This window comes from Epinephelus lanceolatus, chromosome 7 (genome assembly GCF_041903045.1).
Source record: "Epinephelus lanceolatus isolate andai-2023 chromosome 7, ASM4190304v1, whole genome shotgun sequence".
NCBI classification, from domain to species: Eukaryota; Metazoa; Chordata; class Actinopteri; order Perciformes; family Serranidae; genus Epinephelus; species Epinephelus lanceolatus.
The window spans coordinates 27610459-27627462 of record NC_135740.1 but is presented as its reverse complement, the minus strand read 5'-3'; the positions used below and the strand labels follow the sequence as shown (position 1 = coordinate 27627462).

At 40.2% G+C, this 17004-nt stretch overlaps 2 protein-coding genes across 2 annotated transcripts; one reads left to right on the top strand and one right to left on the bottom strand.

Annotated features, from left to right (window-relative positions):
- Positions 1-190: 190 nt before the first annotated feature.
- Positions 191-6340, bottom strand: LOC117251158 (phospholipase A and acyltransferase 3-like). Its single transcript, XM_033617177.2, has 5 exons — positions 6207-6340; positions 3975-4045; positions 2585-2693; positions 2092-2360; positions 191-1046 (listed from the first exon to the last, which is right to left on the bottom strand). The coding sequence occupies exons 2-5, from the start codon at positions 3987-3989 to the stop codon at positions 924-926; spliced, it is 516 nt and encodes a 171-aa protein (XP_033473068.1). The 5' UTR covers positions 3990-4045; positions 6207-6340; the 3' UTR covers positions 191-923.
- Positions 6341-9717: 3377 nt separating this feature from the next.
- On the top strand, positions 9718-15279 carry ints5 (integrator complex subunit 5). Its single transcript, XM_033618944.2, has 4 exons — positions 9718-9948; positions 11497-11743; positions 11957-13933; positions 14101-15279. Exons 1-4 carry the CDS (start codon positions 9854-9856, stop codon positions 14818-14820), a joined length of 3039 nt encoding a protein of 1012 aa, XP_033474835.1. The 5' UTR covers positions 9718-9853; the 3' UTR covers positions 14821-15279.
- The last annotated feature ends 1725 nt before the right edge of the window (positions 15280-17004 follow it).

Below are 17004 nucleotides of genomic sequence, written 5' to 3'. Positions count from 1 at the left end.
ACTAATTTAATAATACAGTATTCTGCTTCTAGTTAAAATTCTTAGAAATTCAAATGAACAAAAGTAAGGGAAACAAGTTGAGCTAAGACCAACATTAAATTAAATTAAAACTGAAACCAGACTGAGGTCAGAAGTTGAGGTTTGGAGAACAACGATCCTGCGTGAAGGGACACTATGACATCACACAGAATCACACAAATTATTCTTTATTCAAAACAATACAAACAGTTAAATGTCAGAGGAAGACAAAGTGTTACAAATACAGTTAACTGATGACATGTCGTAAGAAAACTGCAGGAGTGTCGAATAAGTTCAGTCTTCATGATCCACACTATAAACTTAAAACAGCAGGCTGAAGTGCATTAGACTTCACAGAGCTTTACTGTTAGGTGCAACCACAAAGTCATCATATTAGCTTATTTTATTTTTTTAATATTAATTCATTTTAATTTAATATTACATATTCTCCTTGTCTAGCTTATTTTTTTAGATAACCAAATAGCAGCAAGGCGATTTATCAATAGAAAAGACCCCCCGACCTGTCACACCCCTCACAGTCCAAAAAATTATCTACATGTCATCAAATCTTATTAAAAAGTTTAAACACATTTCATCTTGGCAGCTTCATTAGTGGAAACACTGTTTGTTGTGCTTATGTGTTTTCTGTCGGTACAAATTTTAAAAAGTTTGAAAACTACAGGGCCTTGATCCGGAACCAACCAGCTTCACATTGTTATTCAAACCAAAGACGGCATGAAGGACACATGGAGGTAAAGTCGATTAGGCGAGAGACAAATCAAATTTCTGGCTAAATCTCAGATGTGAATTAAGGAGTTTTCTGTGAGCGATCATGTTAAGTATCAGTTTGGCTTTGCTGGTGATCTGTTCATCAAGCCCCTGTAACAGGCGAGCTGGGACGTCCATCACTGCGTGTTCTTGTTCTCTTTCTTGCTGCCTCCAAACAGAGCTCCTGCCAGAGCCACGATACCCAGACCCACCACTGCGGCCACGCCCGCCACCATGACGGTTTCTCCTGCTTTACGCACCTGCAAGGGGAAACAGACTCCTTTAGTTAGTGAGCAGAGATATGATTCTTCTTCATGTTCAAAACTCCATTGGGATGACTGTTTTCTATATATTCCATTTTATTATGGGGGGAAAAAAACAATCCCATCCATGTGCCTGAGGACTACAACTAGCGGTTGTACGTCTCCACCAACCAGCCAAATTGCAGTTTACATCCATGTCTGTCCAGACTCACATGTAGCCAGACAGAAGACAAAGGGTGCGTTCTAAATTGTATACGTTTTCTTTTTACTTTTAGTAGGCACTACAGCTGCCCTTAAAAAGCACTTCAAATATGGATGTTGCTACAAAGAAGCTACATCTTCTAAAACGTGGAGGCTTCACACACATCAGCAGTTTCAAGGTGGACACCCAAGATTAGTGTCTGCTATTCAGTTTCAGACAAAATGTCTCCCCTTCTGTTCCTGAGATATGATATCAAATAACAGCCAGAAATCATTATGACATCATAGTGACCTTTGCCCTTTTGGAAATAAGTGTCATCACTTTATCATTTTATCCTGTTAGACATTGTGTGAAATTCTGTCATAATTATTGTTTGTATTCTTGAATTACGGCCACAAACATGTTACAGTGACCTTAACCTTTGACCTTTGACCACCAACTCCTAAACAGTTTATCCTTGAGTCCAAGTGGACGCTTGTGCCAAATTTGAAGATATTCCCTCAAGGCCTTCCTGGGATATCACATTCACGAGAATGAGATGGACAACACAGGGGAGGAGGCATAGAACTGTCTGTATCTCAGAAACTACAAAGAGCATCATCAAGTATTTGGTATCTATGAACTCACAACAAGTTGAATATCAAAGATTTTGACGTACCAGATTTCAAAACTTTAGACAAATCAAAACAAATTTGGCATTTTTCCTCATCATACTAAATATAGTCTCTGGGCACAGCTGGGTTGTTTCATGTTTTTTGTGTTTAGCTACTTGTGCAAATGAACTTGACTCATGACAGACATCCACAAAAGACTACAAAAGACTAACTTAGGCCCACTGACCTGCCGTGACTCTGCTTTTCCGTAGCGCAGCTCGTTTGCAAAGTGCTCACAATTCCCCCTGAAGACGCAGTACGGCAGCTCACTGCCCACCAGCGCACAGGCTTCCCTCACAATGACGTGAGCAGGGCGGGGCCTGTACTCCTTGTCCAGGCCATTGTTGATTTTCCACTGGTTGGTTCCCACCACATCCCACAGCTCCTCTTTCTTCACCATGGCCTTCTCAGTCAGGACAGACATCATACTGTTGGCGCCTGCGCCCGGAACCTCAGCTATGAATAAGACAGAAACGGACATGACGTGTGTGGGTTTATGCTCTAAATACTGCAACACATTTTATGTTCTGTGAGTGGATTATGAATCAGTTCAACCAAACAAATAATCTGAACTGATACAGTGCTCTGAAAAACTACATGTGACAGTCTGTGTGAGCTGTTTTTGTTCCCGACTGAGACGGGTTAGTATTTGGGGGACAGCTGTGTGTGTGTGGACTCACAGGGTGGTGCCAAGTGGACAATGCAGCCATCACCAACATACACAGCCCAGTGCTGATAGGAGCCCCGGAAGATCTCAATCAAGTCCCCGAGCTCTGGTTTCTCATCATACTTGGATTAGAGCAGACAGAAAAAAAATGTTTGACATTGCAACAAACTGTTTGGCAACAACTGCAACACATCTGCCCTGACTGCGCTCTCTGGGTTAAACAAACATAAGATAAGACTTGTATTGGGCAATAGAAATAAAACAGACTTGAATTAAAATCAATGAAATGCTACATTCAATAATACCTTTGACACTTGCTATAAAAATTGCATAATGACACATAATTGCTGTAAAAGAACACAAAACATCAAAAATAACAACCACAAAAAGACTAATTTTCTATATCTGTATTCTGATTAAAGGAACACTTCATCCACAAAACTATAACTCATTCAGCGGCTCCTCTGGCAGCAGCACAGCGTCTCTCCCTCTACTCTCTCGCTGTGCGCACACGGGTGTCAGTGTCGTCAAGTGATTTTGTCATAAATGTTTGGTAATGTCAACCTACGCAATGCTCATGGCTCGACAAAAAACTACATATATGTGAATGTGTGACAGTTGTGGTATCATAACAGCCTGTTATAGGTTACAGCGTGATGATTAGAGGAGACATGGCAGAGCATAAAGGTCCAGGTGGGAAAAAACAACTCAGTCATTTAGGATTTTGCTAAAAGAAGAAAATCACCTGTTGATTTATATATATAGATCACAGGGAACATTTTTTGTATTTGGGAGCTGTTTAAATGTGTAATTTGTGGTAGATTTTATTTTGTTGAACTATTAATATTGTAACAGAATCTGAATCTCACTCTGAGTTACTGTTGTTGTTCACAAACTAAAGAAATGAGAGATCATTTTTGTGAACGAGTTTTACATGCCGTCCTACGTTCTTAAATTAATAATTTAGTTTTTTACTGATTTATTATATCATCAAGAATATCGTTATCGCAAAAATACCCTGAAATATCATGATTTTATTTTAGGGCCATATCATCCTCCCCTATTCCAGAACACGTGCATTTTTGCAAAAGCTTTACTTTTGAAAACTGAACTGTAAGTAAAAATATGCTGTCTTCAAAGCCGGACTCCAGTGATTGATGCATAATTTGGGAAGTACTGAGCATACGACTGGATAAATGAGACTTGGATTATACTGCACGAGTTGTGCGAGAGTTTGTTATCAGATGTTTTGATATTACTGTTGATAAACCTGGTCCCCAATCAATAAATCAGTATGAACGTTTTCCACAAAGGTATGCAAGACAAACAGATTTTTCTTCACAAATTCATGGTAACGCAACACTTTGTGAGTGAAGTGTTGCTTTAAGCGATAATTTCCTTACCAGTGTCGGGGCCATGTCGGTGTTTCGTCTGTAACTTTGGACTGGTTTGACTTTCAGGGTGACTTCACTGCCTGCAGGAACAAATGATTTTATAGACCAAATATTAGCAGACAGTTAAAGTAAAAAAAAAAAAATTACATTCCCCTTGGTCATACTGTATCTGTGTGTTTAGATAGATAGATAGATAGATAGATAGATAGATAGATAGATAGAAAGAACTTTATTGATCCCAAACTGGGAAATTCTTGTGTTACAGCCGCAAGTAATCAAACAGATCAAACAGTTGTCTATGCTTGTCTATGCAAACGCAGGGCAGCATTTAAGAAAAGATTTTATACTGTACTTAATAAAATGATGTGCCATTAACATTCTTGTGTGATCACTCCTTGTAATAGTAATCGGGGGCCATATTCACAAAGCTTCCTCGTACATAGAGTTTCTCCTAGTGACAGATTCTAAGAAAATTCTTATAATTGTGACGTTTTCTTAGAATTTCCCCTTAAAGTTAAGACTAGATCCTGGTAAAGATAAGAGTTATTCACAGAGCATCTTAGACCTTAAAGAGCTCCTAAAGTGAAAAACTGTTAGGAGCAGGGAGGAGGACTTGTAAGAGGTTGAAGAGTTTCTGAAGCAGAGGAGAAAATGGTGGAAACACAAAGAGGTCAGAGGAATATTCTTCAAACACGGGATGACAGTGAGTAAATGAAATGCTACAGATGAGATCTTGCCAGGATAATGTTTGTTGTTGATCACATTAAAGATGTGCACACATTTCCAACCTAATGCAAAAACATTAAACACCAGAAATAAAAATGATCACAACACTAAGATATTTGGAAAACTGGAAAAATGCATCAGTGCAGCAGTGATGACTTGAGTCCGTCTCAACCTTCCATCAGCAGAGTGATCACACTAACAATGACAACACTTTCACAGTCAGCAGTTTATTTCATTTCCACTGGGTGTCTCACAAAAGGGCATGTCTGTGACAACCAATCACATCTGTTAAAACAATGTGTCATACCTTGCAACGTGGTCAAACACACCTCCTAACTAAGGTAAAAGTTTCTGTCCCTTCCTGCTCAGAGTTACTGAAAACTTTCCTAAATCACTCCAAAGCTACAACTCTTTACTAAAATTATTTCGACTAAGTTAGGAGGTCTCTGAAACTGATCCCATGGCCCCAGGTCTTACATGTAGATCATCTGTTACCCACATGATGTCATTACAGCTCATCTGTACATAGAATATCAACATACACTCAGTTGCCAGTTTGTTAGGTACACCTGGCTAAAATAAAAAAGTACTGCAATAAATCCTTCTTCATGAAGGTCAGTTTGTTGTAACTGTCTTAGGGTGGTGTTGTTTCATCTTTTTTTAATCACTGTGCAGGATGTAGTTTGTGGTGTTGTTAAACTGTATTGTATTACACAAACAGGTGTTTCCATCAGATAAGCATATCCTCATTGTTTTTCCTTATCCGCTGTGGGGGTCCAAGGGAAGGAGGGATTCTTGTATGTTGTAAAGCCCTCTGAGGAAAATTGTGGTTTGTGATATTGGGCTTTATAAATACAATCTAATTAAATTTAATTGACTCAAAAATAATACAAGTAGTCCAATGTACTACCATTTAATAGCACCACAAACTAGAGACTCCAAAATGACTATAAAATTCAACACTACCTCTGTAAATTGATATTATTAGCTATAATATTCATGGTGGGAGCATTTAAGGCAGGACTGCTGTATTATATGCAGTAGTTGTAACTAGGTGTACCAAATAAACTGAGTATTTATAGAGCATCGTCCATGCAATCAGAGACAGTAAAATTAGTTCGCAACTGGTAACCTGCAGCTAAGACTTTCTAGATGTGCGCATGCTTTGATAACTATCAGCTAGCTTTAACAAACAAATAAATAGTTTTTTAAAAGGCTTATTCATATTACACTATCAACCAGCAGTTATGTGGACAAAGTGCGTCATTTCATCCCCAAAAACAAGGAGTGCCGGGGTTTTAAAGCTACATAAACCGAAACCGAAACAATGTGTTAGCTTAAAGCTAATGATTAGCTTGAACCGGTCCTTGTTTACATCATTAAAATGCCTTGAACTGCCGTTAGTTTGAAGCTGACGTCACAGCAGCTAAATAAACACTGCAGCGTCACGAGCTCACGAAGCCTCAGCTAACATCACGGTTCAGTTTATATTAACGTCTAAACACTGAGTCTTACCTCTAAATATGAAGTCCACAGGTCGTGTTAGTGTCAGAGGAGGTCACACCAAAGATCCCGACACCGGAGCTCAGCTGTGAGCGCTCAGCTGATTGTTGCTCTGTGAAGCCGAAGCTCGCGACCTTCAGAATAAGAGCCTCAATATGACGTCATCTAACTACAGACCTACTACACAGTTTAACTAACAATAAATAAATGAACAGAGGAATAAAAAATGCTATTATTATTATTATTATTATTATTATTATTATTATTGTTGTTGTTGTTGCTATAATTAATAATTATTAATTATTACAAGTAGTAGTAGTGGTGGTAGTAGTAGTTCGTGACCTTCAGAATAAAAGCCTCAACATAACGTCAAAATCTAGCGTCATCCAACTACAGACCTACTACACAGTTTTAACTACAAATAAATAAAGAATTATATAAATAAATAATAAGAATAAAAATGTATTATTGATAATAGTAATAATAATAATTGTTATTATTAGTAGTAGTAGTAGTAATGGTAGTGGTAGTAGTGGTAGTAGTAGTAGTGGTAGTACTAGTAGTTTTGACTACAAATAAATAAATAGATATATAAATAGATATATAATAAGAATAAAAATGTATTATTGATAATAGTAATAATAATAATAATTGTTATCATTATTATTATTATTATTATTATTATCATTAGTAGTAGTAGTAGTAGTAGTAATGGTAGTAATAGTAGTAGTATTAGTAGTAGCAGTACTACTACTAGTAGTAGTGGTGGTGGTATTGGTAGTAGTAGTAGTGGTAGTGGTAGTAGTAGTAGTGGTGGTAGTGGTGGTAGTAGTAGTAGTAGTGGTAGTGGTAGTAGTAGTAGTAGTAGTAGTAGTAATGACCATTATTTAATAGGCAAGTCATGAATAACAATAATTGTTATAAATATTACCAATAATAATGACAACATAAAATAAATGAATAAATAAATAAGTAAATAAACTTATTTGTCAGTTTTGTTGCATAAAAAGATATTAGACTGCATTATATAGTTGTTACTCAGTTATTTAGCCCACCCTAATTCATATAAATGGTGGACAAATTAATAATAATATTAATAATATAAATAGTAACCTTATTTGTAGAGCACTTTTCAAGCTGAAAGCACAAAGTGCTGTCTAAGGTGAAGAAAATAAAATATATTGCACCATTTAAACATTGTTATTATTACTCTGTTATTTAGCCTACCCTATAGATATTACTGATGGACAAAGTAATAGGGACACTAGTCAGTATACAGTTAAACAGTACCACAAAACTTCAGCCTTCAAAATGATCAAACATTTCATCATGTTTCAACAAAAACTGAAAATTAGAACCTTAATGAAGGAAGAATTGATTGCATGGCTGTTGTGTTACGTAGTATTAGTTTCACCTATCTTCCATCCATCCATCCATTTTCATCCGCTTATCCGGGGCCAGGTGGTGGGGGCAGCAAGCCAAGCAAAGCAGCCTAGATGTCCCTCTCCTCAGCAACTCTTCCAGCTCCTCCTGGGGGACCCCAAGGTGTTCCTGGGCCAGATGAGATATGTAATCAGCTATCTTTACACAACAAAAGTGGCAACTGAGAACAGATAGTCGTTTTGAAATCCATTTGATGCAACTCCCTCCTTTGGACTATGTTGCCCTGGTGACCTTCAATTATGTGTTACAAAATCACATTGTATCATCATGATAATATATATCTACAGAATGATAGCAACACTGTGTGTGAAATGTAAAAGGTTGCCAGTGACTTTCTCTGCTGTGGCATAAAATATATGATAAAATACACTAACCGTTTAATCACAGTGAATCAGATCTTAATGTTGATTAAAATTCAATGTAATTTAAAATCAGCTCAATAATTTTAGAGATTTTCTGTTGTGTACAGTCACACAAACCAGGCTGTGTTATACTGTAATGTCCTTCAAGAGTGATAGACTAGTCTCGTGTTTGAATACTGTAATATGCTGAAAAAATAGTAGCAGCTACACAGAGGTCCCATTGTTGGCACTGTTCAGAGAGCTTCTTCATCTTCACATACTTACTGGCAAAAAGAACAAATTTTATGTCTGTAATTTTAATCTGTAACCTCACACCCAGTTCTGAGTCAAACGCCACCCACTGAAAAATGCTTTAAAAAGTGGGTAAAAGGCTGCAGAGAGATGTGCGATACAAAGTGTGATAAGATGGCATTAACATTCATTTCATGACAGATCAGTCCCAGCTCTGTCAGCAGTGACCTTGCAGGATTCAGGGCTGATTTAAAACAGTGGATGACGTGTTGGGTGATTTTAAACCCATTAAATGCTTTTTCTTCTAGCAATTTGGTGTGTCAGTATGAATCACCAGCATTAATGTGTTTCATTACAGTGTAATAATATTCAGTTTGCAGCTCTAAAGATATGTTAAAGTGTGCAGTAACTCTTTCAAGAGATGTCTGTCTTTATACTGTTTGTCCCCAAACACAGTCCTGTTGCTGCTCTGTTGGACCTCAGTTAGTTGTGACAACCAGTTTAAACATTTTCAGATTAAAGTGATAATGAAATGAAAGCTGTAAATGTTACAGCAGGGAAAACTTGAATTGTGGGATAGAATGTAAAAGGCAGACACATAATGTAAAGGAAAAGACAAAGTAAAATTTAATAGCCTTATCAAATGTTATGCTGCAATTCCATTTTTAAAATTACATATTACTTGTCAAATTAAAAAATGGTTTTATTTTTTGTTTTACATGGTGTTCATCACTGCATCACTTACAGGAAAAACTCAAAAAGCTTTCATCATTGTTTTTTATTCATATTGACCATTATGTACCATGACAACACCAAGGTAAATTCCGCATATGAAAAAAGACTTGGCAATATACTACCTGTTTTTGATTTTTAAATAATTTAACCTCAGGGTGATCAGTAATGTGTTTTCTATTGTTATGCTATCCCAATTTTTAGTTGACTGTATTGTAATAGTGTTTCAGTCCATACCGAGGTGACAGGACTTTGACACCAGCTAACTAAATAAACAAACAGATAAATACATAAATAAATGAATGTCACGGATAAATAAACAGACAAATAAATAAAGTCATTAATTAGTTTATGGGGTTTTTTTCTCTAATGAAAAAAAGATAATATACAAATTCAGGTAAATAATAGCGTCGCATATGATACAAATACACATGAAGGACACAAAATGATAATATTAAGACAAAATATTAAAATGAAAACAGGTGATCATATGTACACAACTATATATATACTTTGATGTTTAATAAACTAAGTGAATTTATATAGAATTCGTTAGAAAAACTTGAGCATTAATTTAGAAAATTTCCGTTTGTGAATAAAAAAAATTGCGAATAAAATAATGAAATTTATCAAATAATTTAAAAAAAAAACGCCTTTATCTTGATGAATAAATGAATAATTCCAGTCTGTGCCGCTAGGTGTCGCCAGTGACGTCAGCTGTCAGTGTTGCTTTTCGTTTTACCAACCACAAAGAAGTTCGTACTTCCGCCTTTGGAGCGCCCTTTCTGTGTATTTTACTCCTGATATTGGACAGAGAAACCCACTAAAAGCTGTCACAGCCGCTCCCGTCGAAGCCCCGCGGCCGAGAGGAGGATTTAATGTGACGCTCTAATGTTAAAGGACCAAACGATGTCTGTGGTGTTTGACGGGAGTCCGCTGAAAGCGATGCAGAGCTCACACACTCACACACCGCAGACTGCCCTGAGGTGAGTGCTGCTGCTGCTGCTGCTGCTGGAGGAGGAGAGGAAGCGGCTGCTCTCACACTACAGATACACTTCACTCTATTAACTCTGTTTAATACACTTTATATTTGAGTTAACTTTACAGAGCTCAGCGGGTCAGACCGTTATGTGTTCCTACACTGTTCTGTAGAGGCAGCGCGTGTTTAAAGACGTCAGAGAGACGTTACTTGTCAGTTAGTGGATTATTCATGTAACGTTACTCTGTGAAGGATCTGAAAGATGCACATGACAAGATGTTAGAGCCCAAACTGGTGTTTTACAGTGATTATATGTCCAAATTAACAACTGAACACACTTTAAAATGATATCAGTTGGATCAAAGCTCACTTTCACAGCTTTTTCTATCCCTCTTTTATCGATGTTATTATTTATTTATCTATTTTTATTACACTTTGTTTTATCTGGCTTTAACCTGTGTTCAGTTTCATTATTATTTTTATTTTCTTGCTGTTTTTATCTTGATGGTGTTTGATATTTTATCTGTCCCATAAAGCACTTTTAATTTTTTTTAATGTGCTTTACAAATTACCATTATTTTTAATGATATTATTTATTTTTCATTCTATATTATATTGTAATTATTATTTTTGTATTAGTAGTAGGAGTATTTGTACAGTTGTGTTTAGCAATTTTATTTTTTATTTTTTGTTTTGTTTGTTTTAATTTATAGAGTTATATGTCAGGGCTGCTATGTTGATGATAAATATTTTTTGTAGAGTTTATGAGTTGATTAATCAATTAGTTGTGTAATTTCTTTAGTAATTGATTTATTTTATTTTTTTTTCAATTGAGAAATGACAACTTTACAGAGTAACACCCTCTTAATTATAAGGATTTGCTGTGTTTGTCTTATGTGATAAACACGACAACATCTTTAAGCCATTTGTTTGGACTGAGCAATTAATCGATACATGAAGAGGAATGATTTTTAAATTGCTGCTTTTTTCTGTTAATTTTTTTTTCCATTAATCAGTCAGTCATCTAGTTTTTCAGATTTCAGACATTGTGAAAAATCGCTTCTGCAACTTCCAAGAGCTCAATGTAACTTCCTTAAATTGCTTGCTTTGTCTGACTTTATAGTCAGAACTTAAACATATTCAGTTTCCAAAGATAAAAAACAAAGAAACAATGTTTGTCAAGTTGGATATAGCACATGTTTTGTCATATTTGTTTGATAAATGATTTAAATTATTAATCAGATACCAAATTGTTCAAGCATTAATTTTTCTCTTGATAAGCTCATTAATTAACTGACTTAATTTTAGCACAAGTATAGAAATATTTTAGAGCTACAGTGTCTGGTCAGTCAACATGGTAATCAATAATTAAAGATATTGTTAGTTGCAGCCCTAAAATATATCGTTCTCTTTCTTGTTAGTAGAGGTGTATAAATTAATCGTTATAGGTAAAGAACCTCTCTCACACACAGGCACACACTTTTTTTCATTCCTTCCCCTCGTCATTTTCTGCTTGTGTTTCTAAAATGTCGTCATGTCTCTTCTTCCCCTGTAGCGCCCAGGAACTCTCCCAGGAGATCAAGTCCTTCATCAGTGGCGTTGACACCGTCCAGGGCCGAAAGCTCAGTGTCCGGGAACATGCACGCTGTGCTGTGCGCCTGCTGCGCTCGGTCCCGGCCTGTCGGGGGGCGGTGCTGGAGCATCTGAGGGGTGTTTATGATGAGCATGTCTCCGCCTTCCTGCACAACCTGGAGACGGAGGGTGATGCCAGCTCCAGCGCCAACCTGGAGGACATCATACAGGTGCGCTGACAAGGACACACAGAGCACTTATAATAAAACTGGTGCCTTGTCTTGAAGGGATGAAAATATTTAAAGGTTTATTGGCCCACCAGAGTACCAGATCCAAACCCTGTCCAGTCTTGCCGACCTAAATGTTTTCCTTTATCCATAATAACATAATGGTTGGGAAATTCCCCAGAAAATTGTTTTAAGTATTCCTGTTTCTGTCTGTAGGAGGTCCATGGCGTGCTGTCAGAGTTCATCCGTCTCAACCCTCGGGCCTGGGCCCCTCTGGTATCCGCCTGGGCTGTGGACTTGTTGGGCCAGCTGAGCAGTAAGCACGCCGGCCGCAGGGTGGCCCCCCACTCCTCCAGCCTCAATGAGCTGCTCCAACTCTGGATGTCCTGTGCCGCCACTCGATCCCTCATGGAGGCCTACTCCCAGTGTCTGGCTGCTATGCTGGCCTGGTGTCCTGACGCTTGTGTGGATGCACTTTTGGACACTTCAGTCCAGCACTCTCCGCATTTTGACTGGGTGGTGGCTCACATCGGCTCGGCCTTCCCCGGTACTATCATCAGCCGAGTGTTGGCATGTGGACTCAAGGACTTCTGCTCTCACGGCGCTAAGGACCAAGGGCTAATGGTGATGGGAGCGGACAAAGGCAGCAGAGTGCCAAAGATTGGCTCAGTGGTGGGAATCCTCGGACACCTCGCAGCGCACCACTCAGACAGCATCAGGAAGGAGCTGCTCAGGATGTTTCAGGAAAGCCTGTGTCCATCAAGCCCTCTGTCTCCCACCTCATCCTCAACATCTTGGGAGGGTTCCCCTCAACTCCGCCGTGCTGCAGTACCATTTCTGCTACAGCTGGCTGCAATGTCTCCCAACCTCTTTGGTGCGGTGTCTGCGGAGCTGGTGGAGCTGCTGCGTCCTCCTGTCCTGCTCCAGCTGCAGGCCTTGCTGCAGGGCCTCCCCAGAGAGGAACTGGATAACATGCTGGGGCTTGCTGTCCACCTTATTAGCCAGAGCCCATCAGGAGGGTCCAGGGTCCTCCGTTTTTTGGCAGACACAGCGACCCCGGCTTCAGTCATTATCTCCGGCCCTACACCCTCCCCTCATGAGGGAGTCAGAGAAGGTTGCGATCGCCTCCTCCAGATGCTGCTTCTGCATCTCCACAAGCTGGTCTTCAACCGCTCAGATGGAGCTGAAGTCAACCCCCATCACTCTGCTTCCTTTCAGCCCCAGAGGGTCATCCCCTTCTTGGAGGAGCTGCAGTCTCACGTAGGAGAGCTCTGTGCTGAGACACTGAGACTGGAAAGGAAGCGTCACCTCTGGCTGCACCAGCTACTGTGTCTGCTGTCGGTGTATGGGGGTCCCAGCGTGGCCACTGAGGCCCTCTGCCAGCTGCTCACCCAGGCCCACAACCCAGAGGAGCTGGCTCTGGCCTGGCAGCTCCACACCACACTCTCCTCTTGCATGGCGGGACTCATTCCTGCTGCTGTAGCTCGCTGTGTGGCCCAGATCCACACACACACTCTGGGCCCCCGGCAACTGAGGCAGCTGTTGCTCAATCTGGCCGCAGCCATCCAGAGTCAGGATGAGGAAAGAAGAGGAGCAGCTGGCGCTCAGTCCTCCATGGCCATCCAGGTGGGCTCAGCAGTCTCAGGACACCTCCATGATTTTGGCCCGCTCCTTCTCCACGGTGACCCGGCTGTATCTCATGCTGCAGTGCGCCTCCTGTCCTGCAGCCCGCTCCCTCGCACCTCCTCCCCAGCACACCTGCTCCTGCTCTCTCGCGCTGCCGTTACTCATTTCTTTCTGGCGCTGCGGAGACGAGGGGAAGCAGGGAAAGTGGGGAGAGATGGGGGACAGGCAGGCGAGGCGGTGAACTGCTCAGTCCTGCTCCTGTCCCGTTTCGCGGCATATTCTTCGCTCACCCTCAAAGCGGTGCTTCAACAGCTGGTTGAAGGAGCGCTACACAAAGGCAACGCTAGCCTGTTTGGAGGGCAGATCGCAGACATGTCGGGTGCACCCTTGCCTCTGCCATCTGTGTCTCCTGACATCGGAGCCTCTCTGCTGGACATCAACTGTCGGTTCGGTACCACCGTCAACTTTTCTGGGAGCGTTTGGTCTGTGTTTCATGCCGGGGTGATTGGCAAGGGGCTGAAGGTCCGCACTGAGACACAGATGCCTGATCCATCGGGGGTCATGCAGGTGAGTTGCACAATTTAAGAAGTATAGTTTATCACAGCTTTGTACCCTGTATCTAACTGTTATCTCAACTACACCTGAAAATGATTTAAGGTACCAGCATTTGTGTAAAAAGTGTAATTATATGTAGTTTGTGTTTGATGATCACCATCATCTTCTTCTCTCTGCAGAACATCCAGACTCTGCTGGCTGTCGTAGTCCAGTGCTGCAGCTCCTCTGGTCTTAACGGCTCTATCAACAGCTCACGACCACCATCTGATCCCGATGAGCCGCTGCCCATCAACGCAGAGGCAGCTAAAGTTGTTGCCGTTACGTTGGTAGAGAATGTCTGCCCAGATGTGGCCAACGGTGAGCTGTCCTGGCCCCCAGAGGAGCACGCCCGCACCACGGTGGAGCGAGACATCCACATTCGTCGTTGCTTTGAGGCCCACCCGGTGCTCTTCCCTCTGCTGCAGGTGGTGGCAGCTGGACGCCCGGCTCTCTGCTACTGCTCAGCCGTGCTCAGAGGCCTTCTGGCCACTCTGCTGGCCCACTGGGAGGCGTCACGCGAGATGCTGTCCACAGACTCCCCGTGGCACCTCCAAGCCTCCTGCCTCCTGGTGTCCTGCATGGGAGAGGGTCAGCTCCTGCCTCCTGTGCTAGCCAACGTCCACGAAGCTTTCCCCCACCTCACTCCTTTCGAGGTGAGGCTGCTGCTGCTGGCTGTGTGGGAGTACGTCAGAGGCAACGGGCCCATGCCCCAGAAGTTTGTGTTTAACCCAGAGAAGGGGCTGTTCTGCAGGGATTTCTCACGGGACGGTGACGTGGCGAGATACGTGGCACCGATTCACAGCGTCCTGCATAAAAACATTGACAGACTGGGACACCTGTGCTGGCGGTTCCAGCTCTAATGGATAGTGGAGAGCAATCAGTATAGAGCAGGTGACAAGGAATAAATAGAGACTGTAAAATAGAGGGAATACTGTGTTACATTGCTAAAATAGTGGACTGCAAAGTTACTGTCACTGTACTTCAATTTCAAGTATAGCTGTGTGCGTGTGTGTGTGTGTGTGTGTGTGTACCTTTTGTACCATATTTTTAGACTTGATTTGATTCTGTGACAAAGACAAGGGGACAGTTAAAATGGCACACATGTATATTGTGTTAATACAGAATTTGCTCCACACAGTATGCAGCCTTAATGTGTCATTTTCTGTGGAAAATACGACATAAATAATTTATAGATTGTTTTGTATCATTTTCAGATTTGCTCACTGTCAAAAATTGTGGCTACAAACAGCTGTGCATCTCGTATTTCGCCAAAACTGTTGTTTCAACCACTTTACAAAATAAATCATTTTGGTCTTAGAGTGTGTTTTGAATTGAGCGTCCTTGTTAATGCTGAAATGTTTCATCAGTGATCACCCAAAGTCATATTACCATGTTCTTTTTATCCTTTAGATTCTCTACGCCAGTGGTTTCCAACCTTTGTTGTTTGTGACTGCCTAATACGAAGCATCAAATCACAGGAAGTGGTTCTTCTGTCTAAGAGACTGTTTCAATTGAATAAAAAACTATATTTCACAAGAAAAAGCAAACACTGGAGAAATTTTGAAAAATAAACATAGCTGTGTCGCAGAATTTAGTTAGTTCTTATTTTATACCTCATTAATAATCTTGTGACCCCCAGGTTGTGAACTGAACAGGGGTTGTACTTTAGGAGAACAAAATAACATTTTATAACATTATGTAACACCATAAACTGTGGCCTTGAAAATCACCATAGAGTTAAATCAACATTCTCTTTTCACAATTTTTTTTGTGACCCCTTAAAATAAGTTTATCCAAAGGAAAATTGCCATGTAGCAGTTATGGAAAATATGCAACTGTAAACAATAAGGAGCAAATCCAAAAATATATACAGTGCCAAAAACTGGTGAACAGTATGGATCCATAATATGATGGATGTGTGCTTTCAACACTATTAATGGCGTCAAACTGAAGTTAATGCTTAGTTGCACCAAAAAAAAAAAAAAAAAAAAAGTGTCTGATATGGTCTCAGTGGAATTGTGGTCTTTTGGAGGGCGTTAAAACTATTACCTAACAGGCTGGAAGATGGCTCAAAGTCATGTGTACATATATAGTCAGAGAGAGTTTAAAGGTCCAGTGTGTGGGATTTAGGGTCATCTGATATATAATATTCATAACTATGTTTGTCATTTGTCTATAATCACCTGAAAATAAGAATTATGTTTTGTTACCTTTGAATAAGCTCTTTATATCTACAGAGTGGGTCCTCTTCCTCTCCTGAGACCCCCAGTTTTCAAGCGGACCAGGGCTCACTCGTTTGGTCTGCACCAGAGTTCGAAAGAGCGTTTACACCACTCCAAACAAACCGAACTATCCAAAGCGGGTCAAGGGTTTGTTTAAAGCGGACCAAATAGCGCCAGTGTGAATGCGTCCTTACACACATCGCATTTTACTGTGGAATGGGCAATTTTAATTTGATTTTTAATTTCTATTTATGCACTTATTTTAACTTATTTTATTTTATGTCTATTTCAATACCACTGTGTTGTTGTTGATGAGGGGAAGTGTGGTTGTTAGTTTTTTTATAAGCTGCTGGACAGTTGAATTTTTCTGCGGAGATGAATAAAGTTCTTTCTCTTCTCTTCTATCCTATTCGATTACTGCTAGATGCCACTAAATCCTACATACTGGACCTTTAACATTGCCTATGAAACAATTAAAATATTTGGAGTATTTCATATTTCTTGTAGAGGTTGATAACCTGCTTTGGGGACATGGTAAAATCGAGCACATGTACCAAAGAAAATAGCTCAGCAAGCTTGAAAATATATATATTTTAATGCGCATTATTCTGTGTTTATATGATAAAGAAGATCATAATCCAAAATTAAAGCCATTTCAAATATGAGGAAGTAATTCACTGGGACAGATGTATTGCCACATCTTTTTTTTTTTGGACTGCATTAGACTGTACACGTGTTTCCACCGCTTGTTCATTGCACTGGTTGGAAATCAATCCAGTTCAAGCAGTGGGACAAATCCAGAACCAATGTGTGCACTTCACT